Raw genomic sequence first — 24,762 nt, forward strand, 5'->3', positions numbered from 1 at the left:
TTGAAACAGAAGGCAGGTTCTACTCGGGGGACTGCTCTGGAACCTCTGGAGATGATTGTACAATGAAGGAGTCTTCATAAAATGGGGAACATGAGAGAACCACTCTACGACATCCTTTCAGCCTACAACAATCACAGTTTACAGCAAATACTTATACAAACTTAGATATGTATTGGCGTACAAGATTTATTTTATTGAAGTCATATCTAATATGCTTATATTCATATTTTCTTAGATTTTTAAAAATAATCAATACTAATTAATTTTAAACTTGTGATTTATTCTTAAAACCAGAATGTTTTAGTTAGCATATCATAAAAGAATTCTGCTTTCTTCAAGACTAATAAAGTGACACCTTTAAATTAAGAGTCTGCACTGAAAGTTTTCTCTTTTTTCTTTCCTATTTTAAAATAAGATTTCTTAATCTGGCTGTTCAGGGTGGGACACTTTTGACTGACAGTCAAGAGTCCTCTTTTGTCATTATTACAGGATTCTCAATAGGTGTGAGCAATAAAACCCTAGTCACATGTCATTGAAAGCGTTCAAGCAGACAAATCTCGAACTTACCCAACTGACATAAATGAATTAAAGTCGGTACAAAAATATAGCAGGTAGATTGTGATGACAAAAAGACAAACAAAATCTGAAACATGACAGAAAGGTTCTGCAAGGATTGTTTCATATCTTATTTTTGTACGAGATAAGACTCGTACAAAAATACAAAAACATATTAGTTCATCACACTGCAAATAATTATATTTGTCCAGTGCAATATTGTGCAAAGCTGTTTAAATGATGTTCTAGATTTAATGATATGCATCTGAATTAAACTGAATTAACAGCCACACATCACTCTGTATTCAGTAAAAAATTAGTTAAATCATGGAATCCCTCTCTTTCTTTGCATAATTACATACAACAGATCTTGTGGTAACTATTTTTCTTACTTATACATTGCCTAGTCCAGAAGAAGATTTTTAAACCAAACATGAATGACAATGTTAGCATGTTACCTTCCCCAAAAAAGGTTAAATAGCATGTTATAATGCACCAAAAATGAATAAGATTGCAGCCTTTGCTGCTTTACAGGTTACTGATTGGATTTATGTTTGAAGATTTGATGCATAGTAAATAAATAATGCTTCAGTAGTTTGAAAACTGTCTTTGGGAGCTCCAATGGAGTGAGAGCAACCAGGAGCTTACACTAATTGGTAGAGGTTTTCGTAAAGTGTTGGACACAAAACTTTAGGCAAAAAAATACACTGATGGATATGTAAATGCGGATATATAAGTAAGCTGGAAAGCTACATCTGCAGCCTCTGAACAAGGTGAGTATATCTAGAAATTAGCATAAAGGGTTTCTTTAATTGTGGCATAATATAGCTGGGTGTTGTGACAGTTTACCGAAAACGACGACAAAGCTGTAGAAGGAAAAATGTAAATAAGTTCTGAAGAAAATTCATAACTACTTAAAGCTCTTAAAGATTGTGTATCTCTACACACTAGGGACATATATTTCTCAAAATGCTTTCAGGGCTTGGGGGTACAAAAACCCTCCTGATCAGTTTATGAAGAACAACATACCGACATTAGCAACTGACAAGTAAGAAGGGAATGTCACTGCTGTTTAATATCAGCAGAGTCTGTGCCAAACTGATCCCTGTCACTCAATCCCTGTTTGCCTCACCACACATCCTTCTGATCAACAGCTTGGTGAGCTGAGACGCTGCACGCTCGCTTAGAGCTGGGCTGAGATGACATATTAAGACCTTTCACGACGGCCAAAAGGTCCACGCAGCTACTGGTGAGTCAGGCAGACTAATAAGCACCCGGGCTAGCTTTTATGAGATGAAGGCACCAAAAGCTGGAGTAAAAGCCCCTGTCAAAAGAAAGCGTTCTGGGAAAAACAACTGTTACAGTTCAGAAAGGGACCTGCTTTTGTGTTTGTGAATCGACAGCTGATGCTTGGATGTTAGTTATGTGTGTAATTTACTGCTTACTTTCTTTACTGTGCATGACAAACATTTCATTTAAAAGTTGTTAGCTTTAGCCAGTCATTTTGACATCCACTCTTTATGAACACCAGCAAAACACCCAGTGTCTTTTCACAGCTTTTCCCAGAACTTAATTCACCGGTTTCTAAACCCTCATTTCTTCTGTAATTACTAGATGAGCACAATGCCAATGTCACACGGATGCTTCTCTCCGTGTTCACGTCCTCCTTCATTTAGACAATTTCAAAAAGACAAGACAAACAAGTATGCTGGTCAAGAAAACAGGACAGCTCATACTGTTTAACAGGTTTCCAAGAAATGTTTCCTGTAAAAACATGACAGCTTTTCAGACACAGCTTTAGTATTATTTTATAAAGCAAAAATCAGAAACTTGACTATATCTTTATAGCAGATGTTAAATACTGAACTTGCCAAAACCTCAAGACAACAGAAAAGAAAAAGGATTCTATTTGATATCACAGTCATCCAGGTGGGTGATACAGCAGGCAGATGGATGGATCATTTACAGTCATGTTTTGGGGCTGTGGGAGGAAGCTGGAGTATCCAGAGAGAATCCACATATGTGGTGGGAAGATGCAAACTCCATGTAGAAAGACACCAGGTTCGGATTCTAAGTCAAAACCTTCTTGCTGCACGCCAACAGTGCTACCTACTGTACCATTGTGCATCCCCAAGTATGGATGGTTAGATGGATAATAAATCTTTTCTAACTCAAAAAAGACAGCCAGAACTTTTTGACATCCAGAACTTTGCTCATGTATTTCAGAGCAGCACGCGGTATTTAATTGATACATCAAAGACAGCGAGAAGAGAAAGAAGCCAACATGAAAAACGATTTCTAATACCAGGTTTTCACCTGATTTAAGGCTAAAAAATATAAACCTGACTGATGAAGACTTTGAAGTTTTGACATCTGAGGAGAGTACAGGAAACAAAGTCAAACAAAGTTATTCAAAACAAAGGAAGCATGCCTTTGCTACTAAAAAACTTAAATAAATAAATCTAAAAAAACCTCTGGAATGGTAAAATCTACTTCCAGACTTAAATTCACACATTTAATGAACTTTGATGTTTACACTTTGCGCAAATTATAAAATAGAGACTTTTGCGATTTCTAGGTTATCCAACGCTACTTTGTAAACTTTAACTAGTTTGGGGATTTCCTCTATTTTCCCAAGTTTAAGTAAAAATGGAAAACTCCACAAAAATGGCAAACTGTCATTATAAGAAAAACTTTTACAACTAGTAAGCTGCATAAAGTAAATAAAAAAAATTCAAAAGGACATGGAGCTTCAAAGACATCAGTGCAGAAAGAGTGAAGCAGACATGGGTATTTCTGTATGAATCATACTTTCCTGTGAAGAAAAAAGGGTTCACCACCACAAAATAGCACATCTTCTCAAGAGTTTCATTCCTACTAGAGATGTGAAGTCTAAAGTTGACCTATTTTCCAGGAACTACGACAGGAACAGCGATCGAAAATATAATTATTTCCCCCTGCAGCCAACAATAGGAAGCGACAGACATACCTCTTGTATATGTGCTTAATTCCTGGGTGAACCATAAACCAGGAAACTATGATTTCCTGAATATTAAAGTGACCCACAGTTTAGAGCTTAACAGCAAAGCAAGAGCAATAAAAGATGCAAAACAAAGCTTACAAGGCAGCATTTTTAAATCCCAAGTTGTACAGGATAAAAAGACAACCAAGAGTGTATTAAACCACGATTTAGCACAGACGAGCTGCTGAGTTTCATTGTAAAATGTTTCAAAGTGTGCTTTCAAAAGTGTACATACACTCATCGTGGACATTGATGTCATGAGTTTGAGCTGTTTATTAAACAATGTTTTGATTATACACCCAACACTTTACATGGCTTTTTAAAAAAACCTGAATGCTCAAATCCAAACAAACACCATCACTGATGTCCCTTAGCAAGTTTCAGAAAAAGCACAAACTTTGTTTTAGATCCCAGTCATTCCACAGATTTAAGAAAGCTTGATCAAGAAAGAAGTGCACATGATCAACCACATGCTTATCCAGAACTGCAGTAATAACTGCTAATGCAATTGATTCTTTTGGAAACGGTCTCATGTTATACCTAGAGTTAGATGTATACTTCATAGGGAGGCATCGTTTTTCTATTCTATCCCTTATCTGTGGAAAACCTTCCTATAAGCCTGAGGGGAGTTATTTAACAATCTTAGCAAGAATTATGTATTAGTAAATTATTTGACTGTATCGTTACTTGTTTTTTTTTTTTTAACTTTTTATCCAAAACATTTTGATCTTGTAGTACAGCCACCAAAACGAGATGATCTGATGATCTGATCTTAGTGGAGGTTTACAACCAGGAAATGGATCGGTGAGACTTTTCAGACATTTCAGCCGCCTCCAAACATTTTCTTACAGTTTGCTTCATCACATTTCTTTGCCATTATCTTATATAAAGTGGTTAACACAATTTATCTTTCTCATTTCAGCCACAGCCATCAGACATTCCAAACAAAGCACTTACCAGTTTTTTAGAAATAAAATTTTCACTTGTGAGCTTCCAATTTGCCTCCATTTGTAATAAAAGCACTTCAGTGAGGTTTTAGAAATAAAAGCATTTATGCTTCCCAACAATAGCAGAGGGTTTTCACATAGGAAAGCACACAATGTGATACATGCAAAGGCTTTGGTTGTTCAACAAAGGGCGCTCAGTCTCTGAAGCGATATTCATAAAAATAAAACAGAGACCTACTAGAGCAGGGGTGTCAACCTCCAGTCCTTAAGGGCCACTGTCCTGCAGTTTTTAGATGTGCCACAGCTACAAAACACTGGAATAAAATGGCTTACTTACGTCCTTGTGTAGATAAGTTCTCCCAGCCTTGCAAATGACCTAATTATTCTATTCAGGTGTGGTGCAACAGAGGCACATCTAAAAGTTGCAGGGCAGTGGCCCTCCAGGACTGGAGTTTAACACCTGTGTACTAGAGACATTTGAGCTCCTGGGAAATAGTGTAGATACTTCTTAAACAGATTAGTATAAATTAAGGCTTAATTATGCTAAAAAGACCAAGGGGCATTGGATGTGCATCATCATGGCTCTCCTGCTCCTCACCTACGTTTTGCTGCCTGTAGGCCAGGTAGTCCTCTGCTCAGTACAGGTGACACCGTAATAAACACAGAATGAATCATCTTTTCAAAGTAAACAACTTGTGACAAGGCGATCACAGCTGTTTTTCTTGAACTACAACATTCAAGAGCAAACACTGAAGCAAACAAAATGAAGAAAACAACAGAAAGTGTCTCTGACAACTTTAGTCTCACCTGCCAGGCTATGAGGTCTTTCAGTTTTTCTATCTTCTCATGGTCCTCTGGGTGCTCCTGCATGTACTTGTCATTAAAGAAGGCCTGAGAAAGGGGAAGAGAGACTCTGTTAAGAAAATAAGGAAAGGTTCAGAGGGAGGCTGAGATGTCTGAAAGTTTATGATGTGTATAGAAACTGAAGGGAATAAAATCTGACTAGACAAGGCAAGCACTACTAAAGTAAAAATAAAGTAAATTTAATCTAGATTTCAGTCTGTTCTCCACCACCTGCAATATTTCACGGAAATAAAAGAGTGACCAGAGGGCAAGGAATTCCCATCACTCTGCTTTAGACTCAAACAATGACTTTCATGAGACCAGTATAAATCTATCATAGGTTAGGATGAGCACTGGGGAACAAATAAGTTATCTGTAAGTTTTTCTATCAAAAGTAACTCAAAAAGAATGACTGTTTGTCACACAGGTCACTAGGTGGACTCCATAGGAAATGAGATTTTGATGACCAAAAAAGTTTAGTTATTTCAAGGAAAGTAACAATCTTCAAATATAGTAATTGTAGGAGAATAACAATAATGAGGATTTTCACAAGTGCTAGCAAATGAGAAAATTGATAACAAGAAAGATTGAAACACATGTAAGGTGGTTTTTCCACCAAACCGGCTCCAGTGCTTAACCAGAACTACTGTAGTACTTACAGTACTTTGCACCAATTTGTTGCTGAATCTGAGGCAAAGAGAACTGCTTTCATAAGTGCTTAAGGAGGCATTAGCGTTAAATCCCAACACAGTCTAGTGCCTTAAACAACAAAGACCCAACTACCCAAATTGTACTTTAAACTTTTAAGAGAAAACACGGAATGTTAATCTTTGTCTTGTGGTTTAAAGTTTTCTACGGTCTAAAATGAAGTTTCTAATTGCTTTGGAAAACAATTTATGAGAGATACTAGCTGCTTGCCTCTAGCACCCTCTGTTTGATGTGCCCTGATCTTTGTAAATGCCCCATAAATTCAATTTCTAAAGAAATATGCAAAGTTTACTCTGAAAGATCCCTCCAAAATGAGGATTCATATGACAATACTGCAAATGCTGTATTGACTCAAAACCACAAAATTTTTGTAAAATTACTTTAAATGAAAAGCATTCTCTTGATATTCTCAGCTTATTTATTTATTATGCTTTTTTGCAAGGTCCCTCTTGAAAAAGAGATTCTATATCTCTTTTTCAAAGTATTTACCTTATTAACAAATGGTTATTATTCAAATAATAAGCATTTAAACTTGAGTTAGGCAGTTATATTTGAAAATATAAAACAATACTAAACAGTTTTACAGTCACGATGTGATGACAAGTGTGTACAGTGTCATGGTACCAATCCAATGAAAAATAAAACTGAATTAAAAAATGCAAATATTGTCTTAATTTTAACATTGTGAAAATAGTAAGGTAACAAACTTCAAAACTGACCAAAAGCTGCAGCATCTAAAATGTTCAGGTTAGCTTAATGCAAATGTCTTAATAACTTTTAGTTTGATCACTGTAAGAAAAAAAAAAACCTCACTGAGCATCTATGATGAGGAGCTGGATTAATCCTGAAAAAAAAACCAACAAAAAAAAAAAACTCACTGTCTCTAAATAAATGTGATTGATTTAAATTTCAAATAAATTTATATAAAAGCTGTTTTTGTCTTTATTTATAAAAACTATTGTTTTTTGGAATAACCAGCTTTTCCTTATAAATCTTGCTTAAGTAGTGTTGGTAAATCCGTGCTGCTTATAATGATAAGGAATTCCAAAGGTCTTCTGGACCAGTAAGTTAAATAAAAATAATGTATGTAGATGACAACAAAATAAGGGAACAGAAAATAAAAATGTTAGCCACCTTCTCATAGTTAGCAAAACCTCCCATGACAGCAGGATCCACAATTCCATTCAACAACATAGAGAGAGGATTGATGGGAAGGTTGGGATCACTGAGATGCCTTTGCACCATGCTGCTGATCTTCTCATTGGCCAGCTGCATTGTTTCCAAGGCATTCTCCAGAGGGCTGATCTCCTCCTGTGCAGCAGAGCATGTAAACAGCAATATTAGGAATGATGAGCACATATTTATCCGTTTTGGATTATTTTCACATCTAAACAATTTACTGTTACTTTGTGTTCAGAAAATGTGACAGGTATCAGCATAAATCAAGTTATTCATTCAGAGTACAGAAACAAATTCAGTTGTTTTGCACTCATAAATTATTTCATAAATCTTGATGGTGCTGAAAAAATAATTGAGCTAACGTGGTTGCAAAATTCAAGAAAAAAAAGGAATATTTAGAAGAACTGCTATAAATCCATCACAGTGTGAAAGCAAATTCCAGCTAAAATATATGTAGGACCATGTAAGAATAATCCCAGTAAAATAAAAATAAATAAACACCTCCCTCTAAGTAAGGGTTTAGAGGACAGATGAGGGGCTTGTTGAACAAATGTCAGATTTAGACCCAAGCCAAGGCAAGCAAAGACAAATCTCCAATCTGTGCTGTTATGTCTCAGGTCACCATGATAAAAAGAAGTGTCAGATGGAGGGATTAGGCCTGGTGAATCTCAGCCTCGTCATTAAGCTTTAAATAGAAGAGTCTGACCTTGGGGACCTGGCCTATCCCCAGCTCATATGGGGGGGCAAGCTGCTACTTACAGCAAGTTTCAGGCCAGCCTGAAGGAGGGGATGTCTGCTCTGAGTCATTCTGACGATGGATGAAGAGTGACACCTCAACACACAGTTCCTACAAGTTTCTCATTTGTGGAGACAAGACTCGAATTTCTAGATGGATCTAGCTGTGGTCAGTTTTTCAATATAAGAACCACAGGATCAAAGCCATCAGGTTTGGAAACGTAAAGATACACTGAAAAAAAGAGAATGCATCTCCAGTTTAAATAAACTGCTTTATTTGGACACAAGTAATTAAATGAAGCTTATCCAACTTACTTTAGCTAAATTTGTTTAACTTTATAATTTAATAAATTTAAGAAAATAACTGTAGTGACAAAATAACATTTAAGTTGGATCATAAATAAATAGCTACCAGAAGAAAAGTAGAGATGAAAAGAAACCTACTTATACTGAGTGTTTCTGTTTCTATGGGAGGCACTGACAACAGATGCAATAATAAAAGGGTAATTGATAGCAGAATACTTCCGCCAGGCTAATCAAACTAAGTAGTGGCTTTGCATTGGGACAAAGTAAGGAGATTAAAAAAAAAATAGATACAGTAAGGGTCTTTGCTCCAAGTGACACATCGACCTCCTCTCCAAATTATGTTGATGAACTAATTTCTCCGCTCTCCAGACAACAGCTAAGCCCAAAATCTGGGACATGCAAGCAGCATTTCAAATCATGGAAAGGGAGTGAAATTAGCTAAATTTCAAAGTGTCTCTACGTGGTTCAGCCAGAGATTCCAGCCTGACCTTATTACCAAAGGATTCCCAACACAGCAATCCAGGTAATTCTACAAAAAATCAACAGTGACGGGAGGTCTGAACTGTCCTCCAGCGGTATTTGTGCTGAGTGGCTGTTTTCAGTGGAAACAGGAGGGCTTGGAAAATCAATGTGCGTAAAGAGAAAGCATGCCTTGTTGTAAAGTTCGAAGAGTAGCGTGCCGGTGTCCAGGCGTTTGTCTATACTGCTTATGTAGATTAATCATATCAGTTGCCTTCAAGCGGACCCTTATCTTAGGAGGCCCACTCCGCACGAAGGCAAATTCATACTTACCGTGGAGACTGATTTGACTTCAAACCAGCGCAGGATGCCGGGAAGTTTATATGCGGTCGTGTACGTGGTCCTCTCAAGCCACATGTTCTGTTGAAAACAGAATGACAAGAGTAATTTCAGATGAAAATGAACTTGGAGATGTTTTTGCATCAAAATATCTCTCTATGACATTTGAAGCAGAAAAATGTGCAAGACACATTACAAAAACTTAGATCAAAGTTTAAGTTGTGTCAAGCAGTAGGTATAATGTTACACAAAAACTGCTGAAATTTCCTCCCAGTAAGATTTGAAGATATATTTAATCGCTTTAGCTGGATCCTGATCTCATGAGGATTACCTACAAAATAAAATGTATAAAACCAAAAAGTGATTCAGATGGCTTCACTTAGAAGGATTTTTCAGAGGTGCCACTAATTGTGACACCAGTAATTGCTATTATGAAATAAGAAATACTATAGAACAATCACTTTTATTATATTTAATTTTGACTAAAATCAAATTGAAGGTTGATTTTACCAGTTTCTCGACATCACATTATTCTAATGTAATAGAATAATTACTGACTTTACTAGAAAGTCAGTAAAGGTGGAGGGATTTCTGTGCCTGTGTTGAAAGTTGGTATGTAAAGCTGTTTAAGATTTAACTACCTACTGAAGTTGTTCGGCAGTTTCAACTGCTTGCATCATCATTCTGTAATTGATTTTAATATTGTGACTCCATTTTATAAATACAATACATGCTCAGCAGAATACAAATCTATTCGGAAGGTTTTCCAAATGTGCATCATGCATGTGTATCTTGATTCACTTAAGTATAACAATTGGAAAGAAAAAGAAAAATAAACCTGCTGATGACTGTAAATTGCTGTTTTTCAGCGTGACTAGCCCTGACATGTAGTAAACTGGTTGAAGTGTGAAATGTGAAAAGTGAAACGTCCAATTTTTATTTGAACAGTAAATATCTGTCTTCCCAAAACACAGAGAATGTGGAAATGGCTCGTGGAAATCTCAGATTTCAGGTAATAATAGCAATTAAAACTGTTTTAATTACCAATTTAAGACACAGGAGGCTATAATTACTTTAGAGCATATACAAAATAGTGACAGCTTACGATATCATGGCCACTCTAAAAGAAATGAAAATGCTCTTAGAGAGAAATTGGCAATCAGCAATCAAATTTTGACTGCTTACGCTTTAATCACAACCGTCCAAATAATAAAACCTTCAAGGTGGTTTTGCTATGCCTGGCAACAGTCTTATTTGTCAAACAACAAGCAGGACAAATGCAGGTTAAATAAAGAAATGCTAAAACGTACCGCAAATTCATTGTCGGGGTCCTTTTCTCCCTTCCTCACCGGCCTGGAATACTGGAATTTATGGACTTCATTTACTGTGTAGAAGCTGGAGAGAGAGAAAATCTGAGCCTGAGTAAATTAAAACTGTTACTGGCAATCTATAGCTTGATTGGTACAGGTTGATTGCTTTGCTTCAGGTCAAACACAGTACAAACCCGCTCTTGGGTAGGCCTGCCAGACAGTATGGCATTAGCAAACTTGATTTACCTCCATCAGAAGGGGATCGCCTTACCAACCTAGGACATAAATGCCTCACAAACATCACTGGGAGGCTATACAGCTAGCCTAGCTTGTCAGACGTGCAAATAAGCTGCAACCCATGCAACAGAGGCTTGCGACAAGCAGGGATGAATTTTGCCTGATCAGGTAAATAGACATTTCAGTCTGGGAAAAAACAAACAAAAAAAAACAGGATTCCACAGCAGAGGTTGGAAAAGCTGACTGGATCTTCCTCCCTTGTGGAAATGAACACAGAACTTGCATTTCATATCTGTAAACAGGTAAATCTGAATGAATTAGAGCATTATTTAAAGGTAAGTTTATTTCAGTTAGCCAATCAAAAAAAAAGTTTGTATACTACATAAATTTATGGAATCTAAATACCTCAAGTTCTTTTTTCTGTTAATTCAAATAATGTGGATGGAAAATTAAAGCCCACTTTTGTTTTTGCAGAGGGCTTAATGTAAAGATATTAATAGTATGTTGAGTGGAAGAAAAAAGTGCAGTATTAAAAGTAGGTGTACAGGTACTTTTAGGGCTTCCTTAACACTTTTGCAGGCGGTAATCCAGTACCTCTCTGACACAACCCAAATTTGCAATAATATCATGTCATATCAATCTGCAAGAGTTTCATTTTCTTAAATTTAATTATTAAAATAATTTTTAAATGATACTATAATTTATTTAGATTTACCTGTAAATACACTACATGTTGGTTATAACAAAAACAGGTAGATTTGCTGATACTATAAATTTTAAGTAAAGCAAAATGGACGTACCATAGAAAATTTCTGAAATGTCTTAAAAAAGTTAATTCTTATAAAGGGCACCCATTTAAACCTTGCATAAAACATTAATGGATTAGACAAGAAACACCAGCATTAGCAAAAATGGCTTCTGATCTAATAAAACAGATTAATGTTGCAGATTTAAATCAGTTTGTGACCCAAATTACGACATTTACAGGTCATTAGCTGGCAGACTGGCTAAAGATGATGGAGTAGCTTGGTCCGGCACAGCAAGGTCAAAAACGGGCTGGGCTCTGCCTGCGGCTTTGACCCTTCAGTTCAAACAGCTCGGTCTCATTGCTATGCACCGCTGATCTCTTTACTGAACAAGAAAATAAATGAGACAAAACAGAGAGAACGCACAGAGAGGCAAGTGGTAAAAGAAAGGGGGAGCCAGAGACGTGGAAGCCAAATTGGCATCAAAAAAGCGAACGGGCAGTCGGAGTGGAGCATTTCTCTGTCTGTGTCTAAACACGACTGTCTAATCTAGGCCATTAACAGAGTCACATGTTCCAATCAGACAGAGTGAGCAAACAAGCCAACTGGCTGCTGAAAGCCCACTGCTGCAGGGCGATGATAAGATCAGTGCCCAGGTAAATTTGCCTAAAGGTTTTTCCAAGTAAACGCCTTCTTTTAATCATGTCCACTGAAGCGTTGGGTGGCATATCAAAGTGAATTTGCACAGCTGAGCACAGCAGTGCCCGGCTGGCACATGGACGAGGAGGGGAGCGCGCGGGGGCCCCCTTGTTTGCTGTGGCCCCGGTGCTTGACACAATGCTATTAACGATGGCAGCGAAACAATGTTGTACTTGGCACAGTGACTAATGGCAGATGGCTGGTGAAAGTTAATAGCCTCTAGAACAACAAGAAGGTCAACCAGTGTTTGTTCAACACAGACCCACATTTAAATCAAGATTTAATCACCTTCATACCGGCGCTTCTGTGCGCACAGCACAAAGCAAACCCAATTCACTGCTAGCATGTCATCACAGGCTCTATGAATTGTTGGAGCGGCGGGGGAAAGTAAATTGGATGATGGCGGATTGAAGAAAACGATGTGTGACTTTGACTTACACGCTCCGTTACTGTGAAGAAGTTTGCAGTGCCCAGCTTACCTGACAATTTGTTCAGACACTGGCTTGTTTTGAAACTTAGCCGGAAGGTTGAGAATGGGCTTCACTTTGAAACACTGAATGTCTGAGCAGAAAAAAAATTAAGGAAACCAGTAAAAATGCTTAACTAATATTGCTTCATTATAACCAAGTTCTTTACTTTTCTAGACCCAGATTTCCTGTGTTATTCACATGTGGTTAGTGTTGAGTAGATAGAAAAGACCCAGCAGACAGAGGCAGAAAGTCAACTAGGAAAATCTGCATTTTCTACATTCTACTTTTGTTTTTCATAAATATAAAAACATTCTTGTGTACTTTGTAAATATGTTTGTTAAGTGCATATACAGGATCAAATATTTACAAGTAAAATTATGTTTAGATGATGCTTAATTTAGTAATTTCTTATCCCTTATCTTTTACATGTATGCACAAATGTAAATATTATTCTGTTTACCTTATTAACCTGAAAACTAAAACCTCCTGTCTTATGTTGTAAAAAAGGTTCAGGCTTATTTCTTCATGATCCAAGCTTTAGGTTTTACTGTACAGCTTTTATTTTTATCTGAATAAACTAAGGCAGAGATGAAGGTCCAAGCATAGTTTCCACCTCTAAGACCTTCTGCTGCACGTCTGTAATTCAGTAAGACTTTGGGAAAACATGCTGAGGATACATTGTCCAGGGGAGCTCTTTGTGTCCTCACTGGGCGGCGTGGTGGTCTTCATCTGTTCTGCGTTGGGAAACTGTGTGAGCAGCCGTGCTTCAAAATCCTCTCTGCGCTCGTACTCCTTTCCACGGTACATGAACATTTTGTTCTGAAGAAAAAGGAGGAAACCAGTGAGACCTTAACTGAAGCAAGAAAGCACATGAAAACACAATACCCACTTTATGAATAAAAACTAGGAAAAATTACAGGGCAGGGACAGCAAAGAGAATTTACAAGATCTAGTGGTTAAAAATTCATCTGAGGATAAAAGTCAAAACAGAAATTAAAATAACATCACCACTCGCCATGGTTCTGCAAGTGATCTTGGTCTTTTACCATAGTAAAGTTAAATGCATCAATATGAACTCTACATTAAACACACATAAAATGAGATATGTCTGTTTGAATTCAAATTTTACTCAAACAAAAGCAGCCAAAGAAGCGGCCTTAAAAAAAGGAATTCAGTGCCTATAAAAAGCATTCACCCCCTTGGATGTTTTACCCTTTCTACTGCTTTAAAAATGAAACATGATCAAAAAAATGGAGACGTGCCTTTTGGCAAACTCTAGTCAAACCTAAATATAAGTTTTCTTCTACAGTGGCTTTCTCATTGCCACTCTCGCCAAACGCTTTGATTGGTGAAGAACTCTGGTGTCTGCAGAGTCTCTCCCATCTCAGCTGCTGAAGCCTGTAACTCCTTCAGCATAGTCATGGTAACCTGGTGTCCTCTCTCACCAGTCTTGTTTTCGCATTGGCACTCAGTTTTAAAGGACAGTCTGATCTAGGTGGATTTAAATATGGGCCATATTGCGTCCATTTCTTGATGAAGGATTTAACTGATATTCTGGGGATGTTCAGGGCCTTAGAGTTTTTTTTTATCCATCCCATGACTTATCCTCTTCAATAACCTTTTCTCTTATTTGCTTGTAGTGTTTTTTTGTTTTTATCCAATGAAGCACTCGGTGGATCTCCATTAAATAAATAAATAAATAAAATAATAATAATAATAATAAAATAATACAAGTAATAATAATAATTATTATTAAATTAGGTAACTTTAAAGAGGGTGAGCATTTATTCAATAACCTATTTTATGTTTCATATTTTTATTTGTGATATATAAGGGTTTTATTGGAAACTATTTTTGGCAAAAACATTTTTGTTCACCATGACTGATTTGTAAAAGCAATAAAAAGGGTAAAACTTTTATAGGTACTATATCAGTACAGCTGTCGAAAGACCCTCATCTCCTTCTGCTTGAAAGAAGAAAAAAAATAGTGCATCTGTTCTAAACAAAATAACACAATTTACTTCATCTATTAGTTTCATACAGACATTAAGCTATAAAATATAAACACAGCTTGTATGTCTGCAGCTGGCTACACAAAACACCATATGTTTTCCTGTGCTATGTGACATTTAATTGTTTTTTTTACTCATTAGCTGAAGGATGTCACAGTATCTGATCAAATCTAATGGAATGCATTATTTCACAAGAAAAAAGGTTTATGTTGCACAGTTAAAATGCTGTGCAGAAGTATTCACATCCCTTTATCTTATTTGCAGTTTGCATTAATCTTGCATATCTCAATGTGTTTAGTTGTGAAATGTTATGAAATGCTGCAATTCATGGTTTTAAAATTTGCACAGATAAAACCTTAAAGTTATACCATACATGTGTGTTCTGTACTCCACTTAGGGTAAACAGAGCAGAAGAACTACCCTAAACATTTAGCCAGAACTACAAAAAATGGTTTAGGTCAGTGATCATCAATGTACTAGGATGACCAAGTCAAAGTCCACAACTAAATCAAAGAAAAACAGTCGACGGAAGTTGGCAGATGAAATAAATTTTTAAGAGTGTTACTTCAGAGTAGATCATTCCAGATCAGAACTTGCCAATTTAAGAATTTATATTTGGGAGTAGAAATGGTCAACTGTGGTCCAAAATTCTTTAAAGAAAGTGTCAAATACCCCTTTGGTTTTGCACTTGGAAGGAGTTTACTACCCAACAGAGAACTGATTATTTTTTTGAGTGTTTGTGCAACCCTATGATGGAATGGCATACTGGGTGGTGAGCCATGTCACCTTATAAAGAGAGACCACTACCTGTGTTTTGTATTTTTTTATTAAGATTTATAAGTCAACAATTGAAAGACTGTTTTGTTACTAATATGTTTCTTTAAAATTCAATCACATTTTGGGGAAACCTTTAACTTTAATCATGGTTTTGAGTAAATGAGCTAAAGGATTGCACTTTGGGTATGACAAATGTAATATTTGCTTCCATCCATGTTAGCTTATCACAGCACACAAGTGCACACAAAGAGAGCTCTGCTCCTATGTTTAGCACACATCTCAATTCCCCGATTAATTAGATGTTTTGTAGGCGTGATATTTGCTCTGGGCCATTTACAAAATGTGCTGTGATTGACAAATTGACAGAAGAGGATTGGGTTCAACAGTCATCCTTCCCATCAGCCTAGCAAAACTCTGCTGTAGTTTGTTCACTAATTCATCTGAATCTTTAATACCCAAACAGACTCCAACTCATGTAGAAAACAATCTTAACAATTTCTCTTAAAGACTCAGGATTTTGGTGTCATCCTTTTAACAAGCACCGGGTATTTTTGAAAATGTAAATAATAAATGCTAAAATTGCCCTTTCTTTCTCAGCCAGTCGGTTAAGAGCCAATTTGAAACCCACAAGTGACAAAGATCAAGATCTGTGAGGCACTGAGATCAGTGCTTTTTGGACCAGCATATATAAATACAGAACAATTTGTTGTTATAAACACATCAACTACAGGAACTTGGATACTTTGATCTATTTTACAGTTTTAACTTACTGAGACACTGATGAACAGGTTAGACCTTGTTTTTTTACAAAACAAGGACTATAATTTTTTAACCTTGTTTTGAATGTGGACGCAGTTTTAATGCCCGTATTCGTTAATCTTGCAGACTCAAATTAGAAATATTATTTTCTTTATTTGTGGGTTACTGTGGTTCAGTGGTGAGTCGTTTTTCAAAAAGAAACAAGCAAAAAACAAACTGACCTTTGTAACACGTTGATGTGCCCTGGGCAAGGCATTTAATCCAAAAATGCCTACTGATCTGTGTATTATGTATGAGGAGGTGTGATTTGGTGACTGTGGCCAGGGAGTCAAGTGGGCAGTAGGATGAAGAAAGAGCTTCATAATTTCCATCCATTTACCATTTAATCTATATGGAGCTTAGGTTTATCAATAGACCAATTTTGTTGTACTAGTGCACATTATATGTTGGTACAATGAGAATAAAGATTTATATTCTACTTAGATCCAGCATTAATATAAAAACAGAGGTTCACAATGAATTGATTGCATATACTTTTTCTGTAGAGGACGGATGGATGGACAAATGGATGGATAAATGAACAGTGAGATGGATAAAGGTTAGATGGATTGACAGATGAAAGGATTGCTCGGTCAGCTATTTTCTTCTCTCACACTAATTCAGACCAAGAAAACACTTAAAGTCACATTCTAACGTTTTCCAGAAAGCAAACATCTCTTAAGTTGATTCAAAAGATGAAACAAATGGTTCTTTTTAAATAACACATATTTCACTCGAAATGCAGAAATACTGGTTTGGGTGCTTCGACTTAACCTGGTTAGAGGAACTGCACACCATGTTACAAAATCAACTGTCTCCTCACAGGGATACCAGAAGATCAATGGTCCAATTGCATGCAATGCTTCAGTGCAAATTATTAGGTCTAAAACAGTTTGTCATTAATAAATACCCTCATGTCTTACTAAATAACATGTTATAGATCTTAAGAAGCTAAATTATGCACTCTTGCATGAAATCAATTTTGTAGGGAGGCTTGGAAACAAAATATCTTTAAAAGAAAATTGACTCTTTTTTCCCCCAGAAAGCTGATTTTCCCCCAGGGTTACAATGATGCTACAAGACAAAATGAAACACAGAGAGGGAAAGGAGAAAGCCTCAAAACTGTAATTACTATAATTACCTCAACTGAATACTTGTTGTATCTTTGTGTGCTTTCAAGAAAGTCTTTTTGGATAATTTTTAAAATGCTGCACAAAAAAAATACAACATTTAAAGCTGCTTATCAACAGCAATGCAAGAAACACTAAGATAAATGTAAAAAACATTTTTGCATCTGATAGGATAAGTACTTACTGTCTGTCCAACAATGTAAATCATGTATTCCCTTTGAGCTTTTTACATTGTACCACAATTAAAGCAGAAACACAGATGTATTCTAAAAGCATGTAGTAACTGTGGTGGGGACATTTTATACATGGTTTTCTTTCATACAAAAAGGATTTGAAGAATTTATTTCCATTGGTTTTCAGCCAATTTGAACTTAAGGCCCCTAAATGAAATCCACCGCAACCAACTCCATTCAGAATTGAGCTAATTAGTAATCAGAGTTCACCTGCATTTGCTTGGATATCAGTAAATCACATCCATCAACTGAAAATGGACATGGAACGACACTCCCACATTTTGTGCGGTGGTGGTTCATGCTTCAACAAGAAAGCAAATACAGCCATAGCTGAATGATTTAAGTCAATGTATTTCAAGTTTTGGAATAACCCAATCAAAATCCAGACCAAAATCCAACTGAGAATCTGTAGTAAGACTTGAAAACCGATCTTTACAGAGGCTCTCAATTCAATCCGATTGAGATTGAGCAATTCTGTAAAGAGGGTAAAAATTTCAGTCTCTAGAAGCACAGAGCAATACAAAACATAACCCCAAAAGGGTTCAGTTTTAGTGAAAAGTGGTTTTATAATGTATGACTAATTATGTAAGGCACAGAAAAACATGTTTTGTCTCGTAATGCCCAGGAAATGGGAAAATAGATAAGCCAACGAACAGTTCACACATGCTCCCTCCGGGAAAGCAAGTCTGGTATTCATGTTGCCCTTGTTATTTGGGTAAGGTCAGTCCAATACGAAAAGAATAAAGAAGTCTCGTCCAACCCAAAAGGCTGTTTAAAGAGCCAGTTAGATTAGGTCAACATGGCTTGCCCTGTCTGTAATGGAGTTTGTGCCCCGGCAGATAAAAAGGGTTACCAGGTCCACATGGTGATCGGCAGCAAAGCAAAAGTCCCAGCTCAGAGGTCTGTTGTTCATAATAGAATGAAAAGGGCATGATCGGGATCATCACTCTGAGAGCCATTTAGTGTGCTGCTTGAGTGATAAGCGACTGAAATCCTTCTAAACAAGAAAACAGCACCTTGGGTGACGTGCCAAATGACAGGCTAAAAAAAACCCAAGAGCTCTTCCAAGAATACATTAAAGGCAAACAAATCTGCCTTTGTCAGCACTGCAGCTGCTTCTCCCTCTGACAAACAAAAAGCTCTGGCTTAAGATTAAACCCTCTCTCACGCAGCAATGCAAAAACAAATAAAAAAGATGCAATTAATTTTATTTTAAACAAAGAGCTTTGGGGAAACAGGAATACATCTTTCATTAAATGGTAATGAGGTCTGACATGCACACAGCGGTTCCACAGATGATGAATATCAAACGGCTACTTAATTTGTGAGAAGCTGTGATCTGATTGGCCTGTGTCCAGTCAGAATATTTAGTACTGAAACACATCAGCTCAGGTTAAGAGGCCACCTATCTTGTGTAAATGAATGAAGGAGGACGTATCTATTGTGATGACCAACAATTCAATATTCATAATCGGTCACATTTTAGGAAGCTGGCACAGCTCTCTGTTTGGTGCCAGCATTTTTAAGACCATCTGCTGTTCAAATTGCATCCAGGCACATTTGGATGTTTCAAGGGTGCAACCAGCATGTAGAAGCTATTTTCATTGTGGCAAAATGTGGCCAATTTTTCATGTGTCCTTTTATGCCTTTATCCAAAGACAAAAAGGTATTTAATTCTCCCTCCACCTCACCTCAAAATTGTGATAATGAAATTTCACTCAGAATTTGGTTGGACTTGGCAAAGGATTTGAAGAGCTGCCTTAAAATAAATGGGCACACTAACTAAAAGTTGATTGCGCTAACTCTAAAGAACTAAACATTTGTTCGGCACTTTATCCAGCACCATATTTAGCGAAGGCCACTGTTGACAATTCCTCAGCAAGGAGGACAAGCAGCTCAGATGCTTTATAATGCAAATTTATATTTATCTATTTAATAAAAGAGGGGTATACATTCTTAAGCCCACCCCTTAAAGCGCATCTTGTGCCCAAGATCAAGAAGAAGTGTCTGTCGATGCAAATACTCACCCGCAGAAAGGATGGGAACCCCATTCCGTAGTAGCCCACAGCGAAGTAGTCCGGTTTGGGCCGTATGACCTTCACTATATTCTCATAGAACTGAGCTTGCTTTCGCTGTGGAGAAGTTTAACAACATAAGCATTTTGACATACATTAAAAAGCTTAATAAAGCATTTTAAAGCCATTCCAGAGAAAAATCTGACATTTTTTTTATTACATCTGTTTTTCTTTGATTCTTGAATAAATATGCTTCTGCTTGCTTATATTTCTCTTTAAAGCAGACATGCTGTGAAATCTGAATCCTGGCTCCCACTGGGTGCATTAGCCATCATGATGAAATTTCTTTGTTTAAATTTGTTTTTTAGACACAATCAGTCTTCCTCCCACTCTTTCCAGGTGCATAAGTAGTTGATCACCCCCCTTACTAATTGCTTTAATTTTCCTCATAAAACAAAAGGCTTCATAATAGTCCTGCAGGTTCTGTCCTTGTGTTTTTTTTCCATCTATAAGTGCAGCAGAGGAGTGACAGTGTACAAAGCAGAAATGCAGTAAAGTGACACATTAATCCTACTTACCAAGGATGCACTAAGCTGCTCAAAGTCAAACATTTCATTCTCATACTGTTCAGCCAGTTCTTTGCTCAACACAATCGCCTCCTCCCACATCTAGAAAGGACACAGACAGTCAAAAAATGAATTAATTTCAAAGATTAAAGCAATGATAGAGAGCTAACTTCCTGGTAGCAGAGTACCTTGAATTCCCTGTTAGTCTCACGGAGGTCATAGTGTATAATACAAGCTCATCATGATAAGATTATTTCATCATTTTGGCAGACAGAAAAAACTTCGATGCCATCTTCTATTCAACACGACAAGTTGATATTTTACATTACCTTATATAAGCAATTATTATGGTTAATGTAGTTTATATTAATAAAATAGTTGCATCTGAATGTATTCTGTAAAGAATGAAGATTCTGTCAAACTGCTGAGAACTCCAAAAGAGTGCCAATTAAATACCTCATAATATCAACAGTTATTTAATTGGTTTGTTTCCAAATTTCATTAAAGTAGTTGCTTCCTAACCAAAGTTTGACAAGTTACTGAGAAGAATCCTAATTCTGACATTACATTCAAAGCCTTAGAACGTCATTTCCAAGGAGATCCGTATATTTCTCCTCCGATTCCTCTTGTCGAAAACAAAAGTTCCTACAAAAGGGGACATTTTCCAACTCTCAAGTGGCTCTGATGGCATTAAAGCACAGCGCTGATGTGGTAGTAAGGTAAAAGAGAAAAAGGACACGAAGCGAGGGAAGTTCTTTTAGAAAAGGTTATGCTATAAAAGGGACAAAAAAGTAATAGTTGTGTAGTCTAATATGCCTCTTCATCCATCCACAAGAAATGGATTTTTGTCAATCCATGCGCCACAGAAACAGTGTCAGGGTTTCTAGAGCGCCTCTTACCTTGCCCTTATCGAAGTAATTAATAATCTCCTGATAGAGCTGGTCCTTAAGCTGTCCTTGAGTTGTGGCCTGGTAACCTTCCCTCTGGGTCAGGTGGGCCGCGCATTGCTCGTCTGACCACTACAGGGAACAAATGAGCAACGGGGTCAATGCTGTGCAAAACAATGCGGGGTAAAAGTCAAACGGGTGACAAGAAATCAATCAACGACTTATAGCCAATGCAAATGAGAGATATTGATGTGTAATTCCCTTGAACACAATCCTGCACAGAGCAAAATGAAGAGTTAAGATGTGGGCAGTGATGCATGCATCGATATCTATTGAACAGTTCAGAAAGAGAATCGGTGAAAAACGGTCCTGCAGCCATTGTGTAAGTTTAATTTGCAGCTACACAAGTTTTGACAGATGTTGGTTTATTTTATCAGGGCACAATAGATGTTCTACTTTTCTTTAGCTGTGTAGTGAATTTAAAGGAAGCTCAATAAACAAATGTCATTTGTTTTTGCATATGTGTTTGACACACGGTTTTAATATTTATATTTGTCAGAAACTGAACTCTAGTGGACTGGCTTACTGGAGGAAAATGTACTAAGTTAGCAAAGAAGTGTCCCTTCGACTTTTTTGCATATGAACTCCGTATACAATAGAGTGGTGGAGCAATTGATTATACAACAGGGCAGGGTTTGATGTTGTAGGCAGTGTCAAAGAGATAAAACAACAACAGAATAAGCATGATTATGTGCTTTTTTTTTTTAAAGCGGCATAAAGAATAATGTGATTTCTGACAGATGGAAGCTGCTTAGCACTGTGAGAAAATTTTCAACCCTTTATATTTGTCAGAATGTGTTTAAAACCAACCAGCAGGATTTTATTCTGAGAAGAACATGAAGGGTTTGATGATCACATTGGTGGAAAAATGTGCCTCTGCACGGTGTTGCTGCGTTATAGAAAGAGGGAAGCTTGGGCTCAGCCTATTGATATCACAGCTTGACTGCAGCATTCACATTGTAAAAAGGGCCTTCACATTTATGCATTAATGGCAACTGACCCTGCATCGACACAGCTAAAAAGCAGAGACATTATTGGAAACACAGCAAAGTGCTAATAATTTAGTGGAACAGTCATGAAGGATCCAATTTATTCTCCAAGAATGGGGAGGTGCTGTATTTTGACTTCCTTAATATTATTTTCAAATTTATATAATTTGTAAATAAATTCAAATGTAAATTGACATGTTGCCACATTTTAAGTGTTATTTACTAAAAAAAAAAATTATTCTTTTTCTTTCACTTCACAGCTGCCTTGTGTTGGTATATCACACAAAACGCCCATAAAATACAGTACACTGACGTTTACTTTTGCAAGGCCTACCACGTGTCTGGGTGGCATTTCAAGAAATATTAAGCTGAAAAATAAAATGCAGACACATGTTCAGCCTCTAAAGCGCAGCAGTAGAAATGTCTTCCTGCCATAATCAACACGACTCAGGTGCTAAAAGATCTGCAGATTTAAAGTAATAAAATCAACTCCCGCGAGCCTGACAGTGATGAAAATGGGATTCAGTGACAACCTGCTCCCGCCTGACAGAACCACTACAAAGGCCCAAACAGCAGGATAGTTATGCAAATTCTGCTGAGAAGTAAGATGATACAATTTTGGATAAAAGGAGTCCCTCCTAAACTTACTCCATACTAACCCCCAGCTGGGAATAGACTCTGCAGATTGGAAAAAAAAAAGTAAGTTTGGTTTGGTGACATGGTATTTTTATTTGGCACAGAGAGCTAGATTAGTAAAAAAGTCATGCTTGTAACAAATATGCACCATCAGAACTTAAAAGAGTTGGAACAAATCTGGCTTTTCTCACTGATACTGATTTTCTCAGAGTGTTGACCTATAAATTCTCAACTGTAACACATAAGTATTCAGTTGTGGAAATAACAGTTTTAAATCAACAATTAAATAAGGCAAATATAGACAAAAGACAAAAATATTAGGTAGGTTTCTCCGAAACATTAGATTATTAATTTATTAATTTATATGCATAGGATGCCTAAACTTTATCTGATTGTTAAACTCTCAGATCGTCGGGCCTCAGATTCTTTCCGGTGAGAATTGGACTCCGCCAAGGTTGCTCTATGTCACCGATTCTGTTCATGCCTTTATGGACATAATTTCTAGCTGTAGTCAAGACGATCACTTTTGATGACCATAAGATCATGTCTGTACTTTTTGAAGATGATGCAATCCCGACAGACAGTGACCTCCAGCTTTTACTGGAGAGTTTCAAGGCCAAATGTGAAGCACCTGGGATGAAAATAAGCGTTTATAAATCTGAGACTATGGTATTGAATTGGATAAGGGCATACTGCTTTCTCCAGGTTGGAGATGAAGTCCTGTTCCAAGTGGAGGAGTTCAATTATCTTGAGGACTTGTTCATGAATGAAGAAGAAAAAGAGCAGAAGGTTGATAGTGCGGCATCTTAAGCGATGCAGGCACTGTACCAGTTTTTTTGTGGTGAAAAGAAATATTAGGCAAAAAGCAAAGGTCTTGATTTACCAGTCAATCCAAGTTTCCACCCTCATCAAGGGTTATGAGCATTGGGTACTGACCAAAAGAAAGAAATTGAGAACAAATGCGGCTGAAAACAGTTCTTCTTTAGCGGTAGGGCTCGGTCAACCAAAGGGAATCAGAGTAGAGCCACCGCTTCTCTACATTGAGAGGAGCCGGTTTAGGTGGCTCGGGTATGTGGTTAGACAACCTCCTGGTGAGGTATTCTGGGCATGTTCCACCGGAGGAAACTCAGGTCATGCTGGAGGGAATGTGTTTCTTGGCAGGTTTGGGAACGCCTTGGGAATCCCTGGGAAGAGCTGGCTCAAATGACTGGGCAGATGGAAGACTGGGTCGCAGCCCAATCCCAGATTAAGAAGGCAATAATCCATGGATGGATCTAAATGAAAAGTGCCTGAAAGAATATTATGCCACGATGTGTTTACAGAGTCAAAAAAGGCAATGATGAATTCGGGAAGCAGAGAAATATTATCTGATGTTTCATTTTTTGACCTACTCATCAAGGAAAAATTTGCTGATTTCAATCATCCAGATTAACTGGTGCAGCTGTAATTATAATCTAGAACTGAAGCTCTGCAGGGGACCTTTTTATTTTACTTCCTATTCTATCTGAGATGAAAGACCAGATTTCACCCCGGTGAGAAAGCCTCTCTTCTGCCTCCTCAGCAGCCATCTCATCCCGTGGTTCAATTAAAATGATCTGAACCGTTTCAAATCTGTGCATAATCTAATTCAGAGAATTATATTAGTATATTGCCTGAGGTTAAAAGCAACTCGCCCAGCAACAGCTGAGCAGTGTAAATATTTTGCTTCCATGTTCAGTCTTCAGTGCGGTTTGTGTACCTTGAGCAGTTTTGCGTGTAGCAGCAGGGTGTAGGCAGCTTCTGTGTAGTTGTCGCACTCTCTGTGGAGGTCGCACAGCTTATACAGGTACCTGGCAAGATGCAGAAATGACTTAGTGGTTGTATATCAGCAAAGACAGGAGACTGAATCATAATGCTTATAAGATCTGACAACTTTTCCTATCTACACTCAACAAGCAAATTGAAAACATATAATAGGAATAAACATTAAAAAATTGTTGTTGTAAATCTGAATTGAAACAGCAACTATGAAAGAAAACATTAAATTTGGATCTTACCTGATGTACATCTCCTCTCTGTCTATCTCCTTATAAAAGTTCTACAAAAAAAACACAAACAAAAGACA

General features: G+C 37.1%; 1 protein-coding gene across 4 annotated transcripts in view; it reads right to left on the reverse strand.

The window, feature by feature from the left end:
• The window catches only part of dock1 (dedicator of cytokinesis 1), a 220,416-nt gene that overhangs the window by 18,449 nt on the left and 177,205 nt on the right, over positions 1 to 24,762 (reverse strand). For all 4 annotated transcript variants that reach the window (XM_023340653.1, XM_023340652.1, XM_023340651.1 and 1 more), the window contains 11 exons: positions 24,695 to 24,735; positions 24,397 to 24,487; positions 20,986 to 21,105; positions 20,099 to 20,188; positions 19,533 to 19,637; positions 13,233 to 13,374; positions 12,565 to 12,646; positions 10,404 to 10,488; positions 9,088 to 9,174; positions 7,210 to 7,386; positions 5,332 to 5,415 (listed from right to left, as the gene is read on the reverse strand). In XM_023340653.1, coding sequence (XP_023196421.1) covers positions 5,332 to 5,415; positions 7,210 to 7,386; positions 9,088 to 9,174; positions 10,404 to 10,488; positions 12,565 to 12,646; positions 13,233 to 13,374; positions 19,533 to 19,637; positions 20,099 to 20,188; positions 20,986 to 21,105; positions 24,397 to 24,487; positions 24,695 to 24,735 — 1,104 coding nt within the window. The remainder of the gene's footprint in view (positions 1 to 5,331; positions 5,416 to 7,209; positions 7,387 to 9,087; positions 9,175 to 10,403; positions 10,489 to 12,564; positions 12,647 to 13,232; positions 13,375 to 19,532; positions 19,638 to 20,098; positions 20,189 to 20,985; positions 21,106 to 24,396; positions 24,488 to 24,694; positions 24,736 to 24,762) is intronic.

This window comes from Xiphophorus maculatus, chromosome 10, assembly GCF_002775205.1.
Source record: "Xiphophorus maculatus strain JP 163 A chromosome 10, X_maculatus-5.0-male, whole genome shotgun sequence".
In the NCBI taxonomy this organism is placed as follows: domain Eukaryota; kingdom Metazoa; phylum Chordata; class Actinopteri; order Cyprinodontiformes; family Poeciliidae; genus Xiphophorus; species Xiphophorus maculatus.